This window comes from Procambarus clarkii, chromosome 60 (assembly GCF_040958095.1).
Source record: "Procambarus clarkii isolate CNS0578487 chromosome 60, FALCON_Pclarkii_2.0, whole genome shotgun sequence".
Lineage (NCBI taxonomy): Eukaryota > Metazoa > Arthropoda > Malacostraca > Decapoda > Cambaridae > Procambarus > Procambarus clarkii.
This window is the reverse complement of record NC_091209.1, coordinates 10601566-10618436: the sequence shown is the minus strand read 5'-3', so window position 1 is coordinate 10618436 and position 16871 is coordinate 10601566. Positions and strand designations below refer to the sequence as shown.

At 36.0% G+C, this 16871-nt stretch overlaps 1 protein-coding gene across 1 annotated transcript in view; it reads right to left on the bottom strand.

The window, feature by feature from the left end:
• The window catches only part of LOC123766897 (arf-GAP with dual PH domain-containing protein 1), a 44429-nt gene that overhangs the window by 1447 nt on the left and 26111 nt on the right, over window positions 1–16871 (bottom strand). Inside the window, 1 exon segment of the mRNA XM_069307474.1 lies at window positions 1–2381. This exon segment is cut by the window's left edge and continues 1447 nt beyond it. Within this exon segment, the coding sequence (XP_069163575.1) occupies window positions 2317–2381 (65 nt within the window). The 3' untranslated portion in view covers window positions 1–2316.

Genomic DNA, 16871 nt, shown 5'->3' with positions numbered 1-16871 from the left:
AAACAATTCTGGTCCCCAATATCCTCTACCATATTTGATGCTTATTATCACAAGTGGTGTTATTGATCTTAACATTACACTATTGTACTTTTTCACAAAAGCTCTGTACACAATTTCTTTGACTAATTAAAGCATTATCTCATCATCAGGCACAAAATCCCTCCCTCACTTGCATTCCTTTCAGCTCTTTCTAGTTTAGTGTCAGATATATGCAAGAAATAACTTCCTGGGCAAGATTCCAATATTAACACCAGTCAGGAGAAACTCTACTCTCTTCATCATCACATTTTCATAGCCAAATATATTTAATACACACACATTCACCATTCACAAATACATAGAATAATCACATGCACACATCACCATTCTCAGACCCATGTACTGTATATATTTCACTTTGACAGCTATTATATGTGTAATTATAAATATACCACTCATCCACAAACTTAATTTACTACCTATGTTTAACTAATCACAATTCAGTTTCATATTTCAATGACTATGTATTTCTCTTTTAGTGAAAATATGTACTGGAACTGTAATCACCATAAAATTATTTTCTTTTAAGTTACCCTTTGTTAAAATATTTCATTGATTTTGTGCAATATCCATTCAGACAATTTTGTAATACTTAATGTAAAATAACTATTTAATTTTATTTTTTGACCCCAGAAGAGACAGACAAAATAATTATCCTAGAGAAATTTAACGCATCTGTAAATTCACCTGGATTACGAAGACTCGACATATGCATCAACCTACATTCTTCCTCGTTACAATTCACCTGGATCATGGAGACTCAACATGTATATCCACCTTACACACTACTTCATTACAGTTCACCTGGATCACGGAGACTCAACATGTATATCCACCTTACACACTACTTCATTACAGTTCACCTGGATCACGGAGACTCAACATGTATATCCACCTTACACACTACTTCATTACAGTTCACCTGGATCACGGAGACTCAACATGTATATCCACCTTACACACTACTTCATTACAGTTCACCTGGATCATGGAGACTCAACATGTATATCCACCTTACACACTACTTCATTACAGTTCACCTGGATTACGGAGACCCAACATGTATATCCACCTTACACACTACTTCATTACAGTTCACCTGGATCACGGAGACGCAACATATGTACCAACCTACACTCGTTACAATTTCCCTGACAAATTTACATACATTTTTACTTTCACTGAAAATATGCATTACAGAAGGAAGGCTGCCTGTAAGACTAAATATACTTCATATATATTTTGTATGCTTCTAAATGCCATGTGAGCAAAATGTTTGTAATAAAGTAACTATACTACTGTAATTGATACAACTGAAATGTCACATTGTTGAAACACTAATCTCTCAATATTGGTTCTAAATAATATTTTACATGTGTCACCAGTACAGAAATTATAACTGAAAAAAAAATATATAAAATCACAAAGATTCATTGAAAAACTAACTTTAAATATTTCTTTGAGCATCAATGCTTATTTATCTACAGTTTAGTCATTTGTAAAACATTAAATATTTGAAGTTACAACAAGATATAACTGTAACGCTATGAATATTACATTTGGAAACATCATACCATATGTACTCTATGAATAGCAACATCCAGCATAGCTATACAGGATCATATTTTTGACACATCTTACTCGCCAAGGAGTAAAATAACTCTGTGTTCATCATCTCCACCAGAAAAGCTTACGTTGCCATTTTTACCAGGAATACAAATAGCAATTACTCAAGAATTTTAGATACTGTATACAAGTTTTTTTTTTATTATTCTGCCATTCGTAAAATGTACTGTACTTGTACTGCATTTCTAATTTGTGTAAGTCTTCTGTCAGATAAAAGTTAAATAAGGCAACACAGTTTCTCTTTTATGTATGTTAACAGTAAATAGTTTCCTTGAGAGACTATAAAGCTCTTGACTCTGGAAGTTGTGTCAGTCTTCAAGTCCACATCATCATGGGGATTCACATCTTTCCTGCTTGTATGATGATCACAATATCATTCAAGGGGTGACTTCCAAATAAAGTATAAGAGTGATGAACTTAAATCATCACATTTATAATACTGGAAGTATAAATCTCCTAACAATAAAATAACAAGGGTTTCTCCATTAGATTCTGAAGACCTTAATGTTAAAAGATTGCGACCAAGACTATTCTCCATAGTTATTGCCTGGGATTGCACATTTATGACTATATAATAGCTTTCTCACCTTGTAGACTTACAGCAAAATAAGAGTCTATTTTGGTACATTTAAGCTCTGATGAAACTCTGCTTCATCCAAGACTAAAGATGTCTAAACTAAATTTGCCAGGTCTCTTGCGAACCAAGTTGACAGCCACTGTAAAACAATAAAATATAATACAAAATTAGTGTTGGATTATTAAGATGTGTGCATCTTTATTCATAATGAAATCAACTGAAAACTATCATTGCCTCATTAATTTGAACAAATTAGAAAATATTTATTTGTGCTTTTATAATTGAAGGTTGAATTGTGCGGTGATAAATTCTGCCGTGCACAAGGTCTGGTTCGACAATGTACATTTGATGTTGTGGAATTTGGTAGCCTTGTTTTGGTGCATAATCCATGTCTCTACTTTTTATAGTATTCCTGTGCATTCCTCCTTTCTCCTTCCAGTTGTGCTACAGACACAAACACCAAGTTTTAACCTTGAGACTCCTCACAAACACCTTGTATTTTATGCTCCTTTGGAATACATTCCAGTACCATGGTTTATCCTAAATATACAGAAGCTTTGTTTATATAAGTAAACTTATTTGTTATATGTATAGGAACAGATGTTGTATGGAGAGAAGAATGTAAGAAAGACACAATTTGAGGTTTCTGGAGACCTAATTAATTTTTCTAATTAAAATTATAAAAAAGTGCGAACATCATCTCCTTAATATCATTACAATTAAACATAGTGAGAGGGAGAGTACTTAATTAGTTGTATAATATAAACATGCTTACCTTGCACCCAGTACATGCATGGGGGAACTACGTAAACAATACTAGTCATGCAGTGTTGTCTCCTCTACCAAAGGTGCAAGTCTTCTGTGTGTATCTACTCAAATAATTGACCATAATTTGACTTACAATTAAACAATTACAATATAAATGATGAGAGAATAGAAAGGTTGAAGATGATACAGTATATAAACATTATTATTTAAAACCCTGCAATGTATAGGCAATCTTACCATATTGTTTATTGCTGTACTTTTGATCAAATCAGAGATTGTTGTGGACAATATGGAATTTAAACACCTTGTATAGCCTTAACTATACATTAACTAAATGTTTTATTGTGGTTTGTTTACTTCCTTAAGAAAGTTGGCTGCCACAGTGGAACATTAAGCAAAGGGGTTTTGAATTCAAACTGCTGACAAATGTTCTAAAATCTTGCTTGAATATCATATAATAATGTTCAGCGTAAAAAATGCTAAGGATAAATATACACGAGAGCTCCAATATCTAACATGTGGATGCAATAGCATTGAATAAATTGTAATTCGGCCATTCATGCGCACGTGTTCTGCTTGTAATTCACAATCAAAGACTTTAAAATACTTTAAATCCAATGTAACAGCTTAAAAGAACCATAAAATGTTCACCAGTATGTATATGTACATATGAATACATGTACAGTACTGTATATGCGAGTATACTGCATATACACATACTTTATACTGTATTATTTGGAATTCTGTAATAAAAATACATTATACAGCACCAACTACACAATTTCACTCTAAAATTCTGAGGGAAATGAGTGGAACAGCTTTCAACATAATATCAAGACTACTATAACAGCATTGCTTATCCAGCCAGTTCAAAACTTGAAGCACCATAGTCGCTTCTTTCACCGTAAAGAACGTCACCTTGGATAAAGAAAAACCAAACACAGTAATATATTGAGAAACACTTGCTTTAAGAAGGTACATATACTTTCATGCTATATATTGCTTCAGAGTTTGATCAAGTAGGTACCATGGAAAACTTTGTCTGGTGAGGTTTTGCCTCCGATAAAAGTGGCAATTTATTGAGGCAATTTTATTGTTTTGCCTACAATAAAAGTGACAATAACCTTCCCTTCCCCACCCACCTCCTTTCTCCAACATCCAGTGCAAGCATATCTGTACAGATGCCCAAACGGGAGAGCGTGATTTCCATGTTTGCCTTTATTTTGTTTGATTATATGCATTCATGTCTGAGCAAACCCTTTCTTTTTTTCTCACATGCATTCAGTACCAAGCTAACAACTGATCTCTTAATGTAAATTAAGTTACAACTATCACATCCTACTAAGTTCTTTCTCCGGTAATCAGATTTGTGCATATCAATGCTCCACCCCAAGTAAAGATGAAACTAGCAATGCTACAATGGACATTGTCCTCGATATTAATAATTAATTAAAAAAGAACAAACTGAAATAATGTGAATTTTTAGTGCAATACTTAGAAACAGGCATGAGCCGAGATATCATTGTAGGACTACACCTGAGGTTAATGCAGTCACTCACAAATTTTATTAAATATTGTTTTAAGATTTACAATTATTGGGAAAGCAAATACAAATATTTAAATATTTAAAAATATTTCATTCTTAATTTTGAGTAAAATTGTTTAGGATATTGTACTTACCAGAATACTGTATGTGACTTGGAAATGTTTCAACTATCTTTAAATGCAACTGCTCGAAAATATAATGCAGTAGAGAATTTTCAGAATTTTGGCAATTTTTGGTGAACTTATGGAGAACATTTCATAAGGTACACCATGACATAAATAAAGTGTGTTTATACATGTAATAACATATTGGGACACCCTATTAATTTAAATACAGTGCACACTTTCATTGTGTACCGGTATATAGACAGATATTAACAAAAACGAGGGAATTATTTGTAAGCAAATACCAGGAAATATATGCATTCCGAGGGATAAAGACAAACCAACTACTACTACAGGATTCATCTACGAGTCTCGGGTTGTATGAGTAATTATGTATGAGTAATGTATCATGAATAATGGTTAAGTGATGTGTCGACAATGCGATCAGGTATACCAACCTAGAGAAACAATCCAAATTATAGCAAGGCTATTAGTTTTATTTAAAAAGATTAAAACTTGTACAATAAATGGAAACACATATTCATGTCCACCGACACAATATATCATACATAATACAATGTGAAATACACTGTAAGCCCAAGAAAATATATGGGGAAGAGCACCAATGTTTTAACACAATAAAAGTTGACTCAACCTCAATCTTTTTTCAAAACATCTTTAAGTGGTACAGAGTAAAAATATAAATACTGTACTGATTTAGAGTTTGATCAGTTTTAAACAATTAAGCTAAACTAATTGTTCATTAATATTATGCTCAATGACTTCCCTAAATTTGTCTTTATTCAACAAAATTTAACCAAGTGCATACAAAACTCCATATTAACAAATTTGTCTATTCTGTCAATTGTTAGTAATTTAAATACAGAAAAGTTAAAAAGATAGGAAAAAATAAGCAAACTTTTAATAAGTATTGAAAACTTTAAATAGTGGAGTGATAATTCATACATGGATGAGCAATCATTTCATACAAGAATACTGCACTTATAATGTATAGAGACTAAATTTACATTGTGATTTGAATTATGATGTTAAAATTATCTTTTATTTCCTGAGGAATTTGGAAACTACCTCTGAGCCTTGAAATGTATGTTTTGTAATTGGAAACAGAACAAAAAAGCAATTACCCAACCAAAACTCTTATACAAAACATATTCAGTTTTTTTGACAAGATAAATACATGTATATGATTAAAAGTGCCATCAAATGATATTGTCAGCAAGTATAACATCCAGACACACACTACAGTATATCACTATGTCTGTGTTTACTTAGCCAAATAAATTATGTCCTAATAATGTTGACTTTTAAACAGAATTTGAAGGCTCTAAAGTTAATATGCCACTTAAATATTTCTGTTTATACCACAGCAAAATACTGTCGTTCAAAATGTTGTCTTCAAAATGTTAAGGCCTTCCATAATAAAGGATAACTGAAAATGACATGAAATTATGATGCAGAAACTGTGTACTTTTGCATGTAATCGGAATTTACACATGGAACGCAGTGCATGGGTTGGCTCTCAATCTCATCTTACACATTGAAATGATTAAAAAAAAAAAGAAAGCCATAAGCTAAACTTTGATAATACTATACTGTATATGTAACATAAATGATCCAGTAATGCTTATAGTAACTGGATATGTACGAAGAAGTGGTTAACATCTGCTACCGTCAAGCACTTACAGTCTTCTCACTGTGACACGCATGCGCCTCGTGCAAGACAAACATGACCATATACAAGGTTTGCTGCCACAGGGAACTTTTTATCAACGCTTTCTTTTCAATACTTGCACACACAATGCTAAAAATGGAATGTACATCTTGATACATGTACAAAATGAGAGTAAAAAAAAAAAAAAAAAAAAATAATCTGTATCATAGGAATTTACATGAAACTTACTGTAGGTATTTTAACTTTTCTTGTCAAACAGTACAGCTTTCAAAGCCCCCCCAAAAATAAAGCATATCTCTTTACCAACAAGCAAAACATTACATACAAGCGCAGGGCAACAAATGCATATGTATAATAAAAAAATAAAAAAAAAAAAATAAAAAAAAATAGCAGCAATGTTTTCCCAATTTGTGTGACCCGCTCATCAGATGTAAGTGTCGAATGAGAGGCACTGTATTAAGAACACATGGGCAAGTGATGGTACTAGTGTTGAGGTGGTTTAGTGTAGTATCCTGGTCTTCAGCCACACAGTTACTGGCTTTCTCCTCTCACCGCCCCAGTGGCCAACTGAAAGTTTTAACCAGTTACACAACAACACAAATCTTTTACACGCTCAAATTTCAAACCTCTGAAATTTTATTTACCAATGAATTAATTATAAACCCTTAAAATTTACATTATAATTTGATTTTAAATTGTTTAACAAATAATTATTAGAATTTACAACTGAAGATAGTTTTTAAATTCTTTAAAAAAATTTGAATTTAAAAGATTTTACAAAATATTTTCTTAATAAATTTTTCAGCAACACACGCACTTAAACCTAATCATTTATGACAAAAAAAAAAAAAAGAGAGAGACATTTGGAATAGTATTTTATACAAAAATTATATTGTTCCTTCTATATTAAAAATGTTGTAAAGTGTGACACTTGCCTTGAGTGACAAAAGACGGGAGGAAGGCCTGCAAAATAAGGCACAAGCAGCAGCAGGAAGCAATTAGCAGGAGAGGGAATGGAAACGCACATCTTTTTAAATGTCTTTATCAGTTGAAAATTTATGCATTATGTTAGAACACAGCCAAACTTTGATCTGCATATGTTCCTGGAAAAACCACCTTCGGTACACTGTACTGTAAATTCAATTATTGAACTCGATATGAGAAAAAATACATTTGGTCTCGAACTTGAAACTGTATTTTATTTTATGCTCTTATTTCTAGAGCATAAAGTAATTTATGTAATTTAGAAGTAATTTAGTATCAATCCTGTGTATACTAAATTACTGTGCAAACTGCTGTACACATCCCCAACCTTGCTATCTTGGGGGGGGGGGAAATTGTGTAAAACCCTGGTTTGTGTCTCGGAGAGCCTGCAGGATCCGTGTAAATTCAGTGGAATTCCCAGTTGCAATTCTTTTGACCATGTCGTGGCCTAATCGACTATGGCAGCATCTGGGATCATCCCGGGTGTAAGTTCGAACCCTCATCACGGCCCTTGTGGATTTGTTCAAAGCTAACTAACCTAACCTAACTAAACAAAACCTAACCTAACCCAACCCTCCACTCAACATCTATGCCTCAACCCTCGGTTAACACCATCATACTCACCTACACATTATTCCAAGATCATAATTATTAATTATCATTATATGCAGAGAAACATCTAAACACTTGGTGAGTACCCATATTTATTGTTGCTGTATTACCAGTATTCTGTGGCATTTTGTTTAAAGTATCTAGTGGAACAATAATGTATTGTTACATACTTTTGTACATAACGTTATTATTTTTCGTGCTTGGGAGGAAATTCGACTACTTATCTAGACACAACTACATATCCAATCGTAATTGGGCTCCGAGGTGTCTGGAAGGGAGGAGGTTGAGTGTACTTCAAAAGGAGATTCCGGGTGCTTGGAGGGAAGCATGATGCGAGTATAAAATCCAAGAGCGAGCAAAATGCAAGATATTTGCCAGGAGTCATAGGGAAAATGGGGAGATTAAACATGTAATATAAATGTTCATCAGCTAAACATGAGAAGGGTTGTGCACCAAACCAACAGCTCAATATGTTTGCAAGAACTTGCATCTGGCTGAAACAGGCACTGAATTTTTTGCACACAGCTAAATTTTCCAATTATCATGCCCGGACAATTTGTACATAACTAAATTTACCCTGTAACATTCCCATACAATTTGCATACAGCCAACTTTCTGCAGCACACTTACAAATTGTGCAATAAGAACAAATTGACAAATCAGTGAATTCACACTGAATTCAGTGTGAATTCACACTTGATCTGATCAAAATTTGATCAGATCGAGGGTCGACAGCATGTGATGTAATACACGATGGATTAAATGTCAATTGTAATGAAATGCCTTTTAATTTTATGGGCCCATGGAAACTTGCCGAATTTTAGACATTGTGTAGCCAAGCCTTAAGAAGTGCCCAAGGCGTATGAGACCCATACTGACCTATTGGTAGCCAGGACCAGAATGTGGTTCTTTTTAAATGGAGAGGAGAGTTTAGGAATCATGGCAAGGATTCATCAAGTATTTACATGCTCACTTACATAACCTGGCAAAATTTCCTCAACAGCAACAGCTTAGTTTAAGTTTATTAAACAGATAATGAGTTTTGAAGTGCAATGAGATTGACCATAACAATAATATCCTTTGGAATGTGAAGTTACCAAGAATGCAAACCCGTTTAATAAATATAGAGTAAACTGTCATGATTGAGGAGAGATGTACAGGTTGTGTAACTGGACACACAAATGTTTCAGCAATTCTGGCTTAAAGCTCTACCCAAAACCAAGAAAAACTCACCAGAAAGATTAGGCAAAACAACAAAAGCTGTTGCTTGATGTAAGAAATAAAGCTTGTGGTAAATGTGGAAAATGTTTGAATACTGAATGAATGCTGTCTAGTGGCACCAAACCACCTCTAGATGGCCTGCCTGTCTCACTTTCTTGATGGTATGAGTAGTTTTCATGATTTGCTTTCTTTACCGGCAGAGTGTGTTATGTTACTACAGCATTACAATATGCATCTTTTTCTCTTTCCCTTTAATTTCTAATAACGAGCACATTTCCAATGACACTGTGCATATCCTCTCAAAGATCTTGTTTAAGATGCTAGAGGGCCACTAACCCTAGTGGCCTCAACGAAGACAAGAAACCGGCGACTTGTGGAAGGTCCCCCCATTTGCCCTGATGATCTTTTCCATGTATATGTTAAAACTCAACACAGTTTTGGCAGTTACAGCTTCAGTGGGTAGCAGTTCCATGGGTTCATAATCCTGGGGGGGGAAGGGGGGTGAAAAAGCATCTCCTGTTACAGCTCAGTCCTACTTTGTGGCTTGTCAAGCTTGAAACCATTGCTCCTTGTTTGTGTTAACATGCTTGCTTGATACCTGCTTGATGAGGTTCTAGGAGTTCTACTCCCCAAGCCTGGCCCGAGGCCAGGCTTGACTTGAGAGAGCTGGGTCCAACAGGCTGTTGCTTGGAGCAGCCTGCAGGCCCACATATCCACATGTTATTTTACTGTGTAGATTTGGGACCTGGCCCTCCAGTATTTCCCACATGTATATATTATTTAATATCTCTCTCGTCTCCTTCCTAGCGAGTACATTTGGAAAATTTTGAGTTTGTTACATCCGACTTTCTGAAGAAAATATCCAGATCAACATCCTGTAACGTGTTCAGTATTTTAAAAGTGTCAATGAGCTCTGCCCTGTCATGCCTGGTTTGTAGTGTTGTTAGGTATGTGAACTTCAACCGTTCCTGATGCAAGAGATGACTTGGCTCTAGAATGTCTTTTGTTGCCCAGTGTTGCACCTTCTCCAAAGCAGCTATGTCCATCTGAAAATGAGGTCTCCATGCATGGATTCAGTAATCCAAATAGGGGTGCACCAGAGATTTACACAGTTGAACCCATTACCTTTTCCTTACAGTCAAAAGTACACTTGATTATCCCAAGAGTTTGGTTAGCTTTTATGACTGCTGCACCCACCTGTTGTGCAACTTTTAGGGAGTGGTGGATTTTGACTCCAAGATCCTTCTCTTCATCAATCTGCTGTAAAGTAATGCTATTAATTTGGTAGTCGTGGCGTGGCGTGGGTGGTTCCATATGCATGGTCTAGCATTTGTTGATATTAAAAAGCATTTGCCAGTCTTCTGACCATTTGTAGCCATACAGATCTCTTTGTAAGGCTTCATTTTCATTTTGCACTGTCATAAATCTTTGTGTCTGCAAATATGAGGATGTGGTTTGTAATATTCTTATCTATGTCATTGATGTATATGACAAAGAGGATAGGTCCCAAAATGCACCCTTGTGGCACCTTAATTATCACATTTCTCCAATCAGATTCGTTTCCACTTAGCACAACATTTAACATTTATTAGTTCTCAGTTAATAAAACTATTATTAAAGTCGAATTAACCGATATCATCTTATTTATGTCTAGTTCCAGTAGGTGCCTTTTTACCTCTCTAGTACTGTACTGTACTCTCAAATTCCTCCAGTGCTGCTAGATTTGATACTATCCCACGGAGGTTAAATTCTTTCCTTTCTCCTATTGTGAAAGCCTCCTGAAATCCCCAGATGAGTTCCTCGCATGCTTCCCTGTCATTCTCTGTAAATATTTTTTACTCCATCCTCAGTTTCCACACTTGTTGTTAGCCTCCATGTATGGCTGTTAAGCAGCTTGGATTGCATCTTTACTTTATCTGCAATGTGGCTTCCAAATTGTCTTTTGCTTTTCTTCTCACTTGAAAACCCTAATTTCTGGTCTCGGTTGCTAATGCGTCTGTGCTCAATTTCATTCGAGCCTTGGTAAAATCATAAAATCTTATGCCTTTCACTGTCCTCTGTAAACAGGGATAACTTGTCTACTATTCCATAACATTTCAGGGTGAGAAGTCCATGCCCTGTGTTGTCTTCCCTCAGGGTTGCATGTTTGATGGTACAGTATTCCCGAGAGGAATTCTCTCAGGACTTTCCCTTCAGTATACAAACCTTCACCACCTGATCCCTTCCCCTGTACAGCTTCTAACTTCCACCAAATACTCAAATGACAGTACACACTGATCACTCATTCTAAAAGGGTTTCAAAGCGAACTTCCTTTATATGATTCAATGAGTAAACATCACATAAAATCTTGTTGTCTTATCATTTATGTGGGCCCCCTTGACATGTTAGGATAGTGTGTTTCTCATTTATGTTTTCAATAATTTAGTCCTCATTGTTTCTCTCACTTCATGGATTTTCATATTCTCCCAGTCTAGCTTCAAAATAATTCTCATGATTAATAGTCAAAATTCATTCCTAGTTGCAACTGACGTTGCTGCTTCTATGGTGGCACTATTGTTCTTGTAATCCTCCTGCTCTCTTTCTTTTCTCTCTTTTCATGGAGGGTTCCACGTCACTGCTATAACCACCTCCCGTCCTCCCAGTGTTACAGTGCCTGTCGTCATTAAATTTTAATTCGTTTTATACTCGATTAGATATCATTAAGATAACTGTAAAATTGCATCGTCACTAAAACTACTCACTTCTGTGCTTAAAACTGCATGCACACACACACACACACACACACACACATACACAACTAAGGCAGCTATACCTGCATTGGACAGTAAGGCTTGTATGTCTAAAGTTTGGAGTTAACTCCAATACAAAGTAAAAACATATTAAATAAAGTAAATACATATATTAACAGTCACGTCTAAGTGGGTGAAGTTATATGCGTCCCGTGGGACTATATAACCGTCATATATAAACAGGGTAACAAACTATTACAACATATTACCATTATAATAATATATGTCGATGAACAAACTATTCTCTATGTCACGATATTTTAAGGAAATAAATCAAACTTTCTTGCAGACACACTTGGTTAATATAATAGATAATATTAAAACATATTTATGTAAACATGTGGCACCTTGAGAGGGCACATGGCCATCAACTATCTTATCTATTTTATCTATCAAAAATATATATTTAAAGTTTTCATGAACTGTAATAATAGATTACAGTAGTACAAAATCTAAATACAGTATATTAAAAATAAAATATATTCCACCTTACTATAGTCAAACTAAACAGATTGATCCTTTATACTGTATGGAAAGCTAAAAACTATATATTTAAATTATTATATTATGATAATACTGTACTGTATTGCGAGTGCACTCGACTGAGTGCTTCTGATACTGCAACTGTATTTTTGCGGCAAATGAATATCAGGTTACTTCTAATGATGATGTGTCTTTAATAAATAAACATTAAGTAAATGAGTACTGTTATGTACTTAACACTTTCGTTCGGTGATGACGCAGTATGGCATCAAAAATTTAGTAGATGAACGTATGGTAATGATACAGTATGGTGTCAAAAATTAAAAAAATTGACCTGCTTTCGGCTTGGCTGTGGGTGCCACGCGCCGCGGTTTTAGACATTATATGCATGTACTCTAGTAGGGAATTTTATTGCAAACATATTGATACCAAAATGAAAGACCTAGGACGAGAATTGAAGTAACAAAGTTGAAAAGAGTATGCACATTTTATTGCTCTTAATGAACGCTCACGGGGGTAACGCGCTGTCACTTTCTCTGTTTGCTGTAGGTGGTACGCCGGGCTTTTGGACTTTATATATGCATATACTCCTGTAGGGAATTCTATTGTGAACACATTGATACCAAAAGGAAAGACCTAAAACGTGAACTGAGGTGACCAAAGTGAAAGAGAGAGTACACATTTTATTACTCGTGCGCACTCCCAGGTAACACACATTCATTTTCTGTTTGCTGTGGGTGGTACGCCGGGCTTTTGGCCTTTATATGCATTTAGTCCTGTAGAGAATTCTATTGCGAACACATTGATACCAAATTAAAAGACCTAGGACGAGAATTAAGATGACAAAGTTGAAAAAGTAGACTTTTCAGTATTACCACACACTCCCATGGAATGCCAGGCGTACCTTAGGGTGGTGCGGTGCTCGCTCGCCCAAGGTGCGAAAGTGTTAAGTATTTAACTACTCTCTAAATGTTTCAAATTGTGGTTTAAAAATTTGTGAAGTGAAGCCAATAAATGTTGTTGGCCTACAGCACTCCTTATGTCATATCATCCTTGTAGGCCTTGGGTACCCCTCTGATGTTATTTCTACACAAATTAATATTCCTACAGATTTATGTCAGCGATAAAATGAATAAGAATATATAGCAAATCAAAGATAAAAACCATTTGTAATATCTCTCAACTGTTCATAATCACACTTTCAAATGCAATACAAATTCACTTTTATATTTGCTAACAAGCATAACACTGCCTCGGGTAATGAAACACAGAAAACAAATACATTATACTGTACTGTATATGGCTACGTGTTCTGGCAAAATACACTCCTCTCCCTCCTTTAAAAAGAGTCGTACTTTTCCCTGTACATAGTCTAGAAGTCTCAGATTTATTTGGTTACGTTTAAGGAAAAGAATGAACCCAGAATTTTATATTATGTTGGTTACAAGTTCAGTGGAAAGTGGGTAAGAAGCCCAGCCTGGGAAGCAAAATGGCCGACACACTCAGGTTCAGGAGGAATCGTTTCCTACTGAAAGCCAAATAAAAGCGAGGACACTTCCACTTCCGCTGAAAATGTGGTGGAGGCCAAAACTGTCAGTAGTTTCAAGTATACATACATGCACACAAAGACAAAGAGTACTGGGAAGATGGGATACCACGAGCATAGCTCTCATCCTGTAACTACACTTAGGTAATTACTAGTTCTCCAGGAAAGTTGAAATTGTGATGGGCTGGTCTCTGGGGGTCCAGCCAATGAGAACATGCCATCGCATAACGTGTCACGAAGTCACCGCTCAAGTCGTGGGCAGGAGAGTTAGGCAGCATCACTATTCTCCAGGTATTCGTTGGGAACGGACACGCCACTGTCTCTCCACCAAGCAGCAGTCTAGCCTGTGGAGCTTGATGCCAAAGCTGGTAGAAATCGAGGTCGAAGGCTGTAAAAATGCAGGGTAACTGCCTGGAAAGAATTCATGAGTACCGAAACTGTAAGAAGTGGGACTTCAAGGTGCATTAAGACTACTTGTCTACTAGGGACATAGTAGTAGGGGGTGGTGCTGGAAAGCCCAACCGAGTGACCTTCGAGCCGCTCCTGGGGGCTCAGAGTGATCCAAGACAAATGAAGTTGGTCCTGTTCAATGATCAGCTAGTTGCAAGGGAACTTGGTCGAGTGTAGCCTCCAGGAACAGCACCCCTGCAATGTGGGAGCCAAGGTAGACCAGTAAGCCAATGCACTGGGAGCGAAGAGCATCCAGAACAGCTGTCGGCCCTACCACCGTCATTCAACGAGGACGACTTGAAGATGATCAACCAGGATCAATAGGATGTCTTGGTGATCATTCTGTCAACCACAACATTCAACAAAGATAGAAGCAATGAATCTACAGTCCATCTAAGGTAGATCAATAAAGCCCCCCCCCCTAATACCCTTAGTGCTAGGCTATTGTTTTACTGCAGTCATTATGAAGCTTACTTTATTGATTATTCATGAAGGAGTATACTCACTCACCCAGTCTCTCATACACACACACACACACACACACACACACACACACACACACACACACACACACACACACACACACACACACACACACACACACACACAAATGAGATGTAAGGCAAATTTTGCAAAATATATGATGAAGCACTCAAACATTCATGCCAAAACAAAGATGCAGGATCAGAAAACAGGATTGGATCAACAGAAATTGTGAGAGGGCCGAAGAAGAAAAGACAAGAAAATGGGTTCAATATCGGAAGAGGCCTTACATGCAAACATGCCAACATTACAAACAAGCAAGAAACAAATACAAAGCAGAAAGAAGAAAGGAAGAAAAGAACTTTGAGAAAGGTATAGCGGACAAATGTGAAAAAGAGAGATTCAGGCCGTTTCTATAAATTAATTAAAAGCAAGCTGCATGTAAAAGATAAAATCCAGAAATTGAGAATGGGGAACAGGACTACTGAGAATGAAAAAGAAATGTGTGGAATTCTAAATGAACAGTTCCAAAGTATGTTTGTACAAAATAAGGACTTTAGAAAGTCGGACCAATTACAGAACATGCCATAGAATATATGGAGGTATCTCAAGACGAAGTGGAAAAATTACTTAAGGGGCTAGAAAAAAATAAAGCGGTTGGACCTTATGCGAGTTTCACCTTGGGTGCTGCGAGAATGTGCAACTGAGCTAAGCATTCCACTCCAATTAGAATTCCAGACAGCCTTGTGCACAGGAACCTTAGCAGATATATGGGAAAAGGGCAAACATAGTACCAATTTATAAAAATGGTAGTAGAGAGGAACCTCTAAATTATAGACCCGTGTCATTAACAAGCGTGGTAGTCAAAACACTAGGAAAAATAGTTAAAGCCAAATGGGTAGAACACCCAGAGAGTAGCAACGTAAGAATGGACAGTATGGTTTTCGAACAGGAAGATCCTGTGTAACAAATCTTCTTAGTTTTATGATAGAGCAACAAAAATACTACAGGAAAGATGTGGTTGGATTGAGTATGTGTATCTGGACCTAAAAAAAAAAAAAAACTTTTGATAGAGTCCCACACAAGAGGCTGTTGTGGCAATTGGAACATGCTGGAGGAGTGACAGGGAGACTTCTGACATGGATGAAAAATGTTCTAACTGACAAACAGATGAAGGCAGTAATCAGAGACAATGTATCTTATTGGAGGAGTGTTACTAGCATAGTACCAGAGTTCAGTTCTTGCACCAGTAATGTTCATCAACTACATAAATGATCTACCAGAAGGAATACAGAATTATATGAACATGTTTGCGGATGATGCAAAGATACTGGAAAAAAATAGGAGATGCAGACGATTGTATTGCCCTTCAAATTGATCTAGATAATATAAGTGCTTGGAGCATCAAGTGGCAAATGGAATTCAATGTGACTAAATGCCATGTTATGGAATGTGGAGCCAGAGAAAATATACCACACACAACTTACAAATTATGTGGAAAGGAATTATAGATAATGGAAGACAGTTGGAACAAACTAAATGAGAAGGTGCTGCAGGCTAAGACCATCAGTAGTTTCAAAGCATTATATGACAGTACAGTACTGGGAAGATGGGACACCACAACCATAGCTCTCATCCTGTAACTTCACTTAGGTAATTACATACATGTACATTATGAAATGTGGAATAAAACAGACCACACACAACCTAGAAATTATATGAAAAATCTTTATATAAAAAAACAAAAAAAAAACTGATAGAGATCTAGGGGTAATTCTAGATAGAAAACTATTACCTGTGGACCACATAAAGAACATCATGCAAGGAGCCTATGCTATACTTTCCAATTTCATAATTGTTTTTAAATACATGGATGGTGAAATACTAAAGAAATTGTTCATGACTTTTGAGACCAAAGCTGGAATATGCTGTGGTTGTGTGGTGCCCGT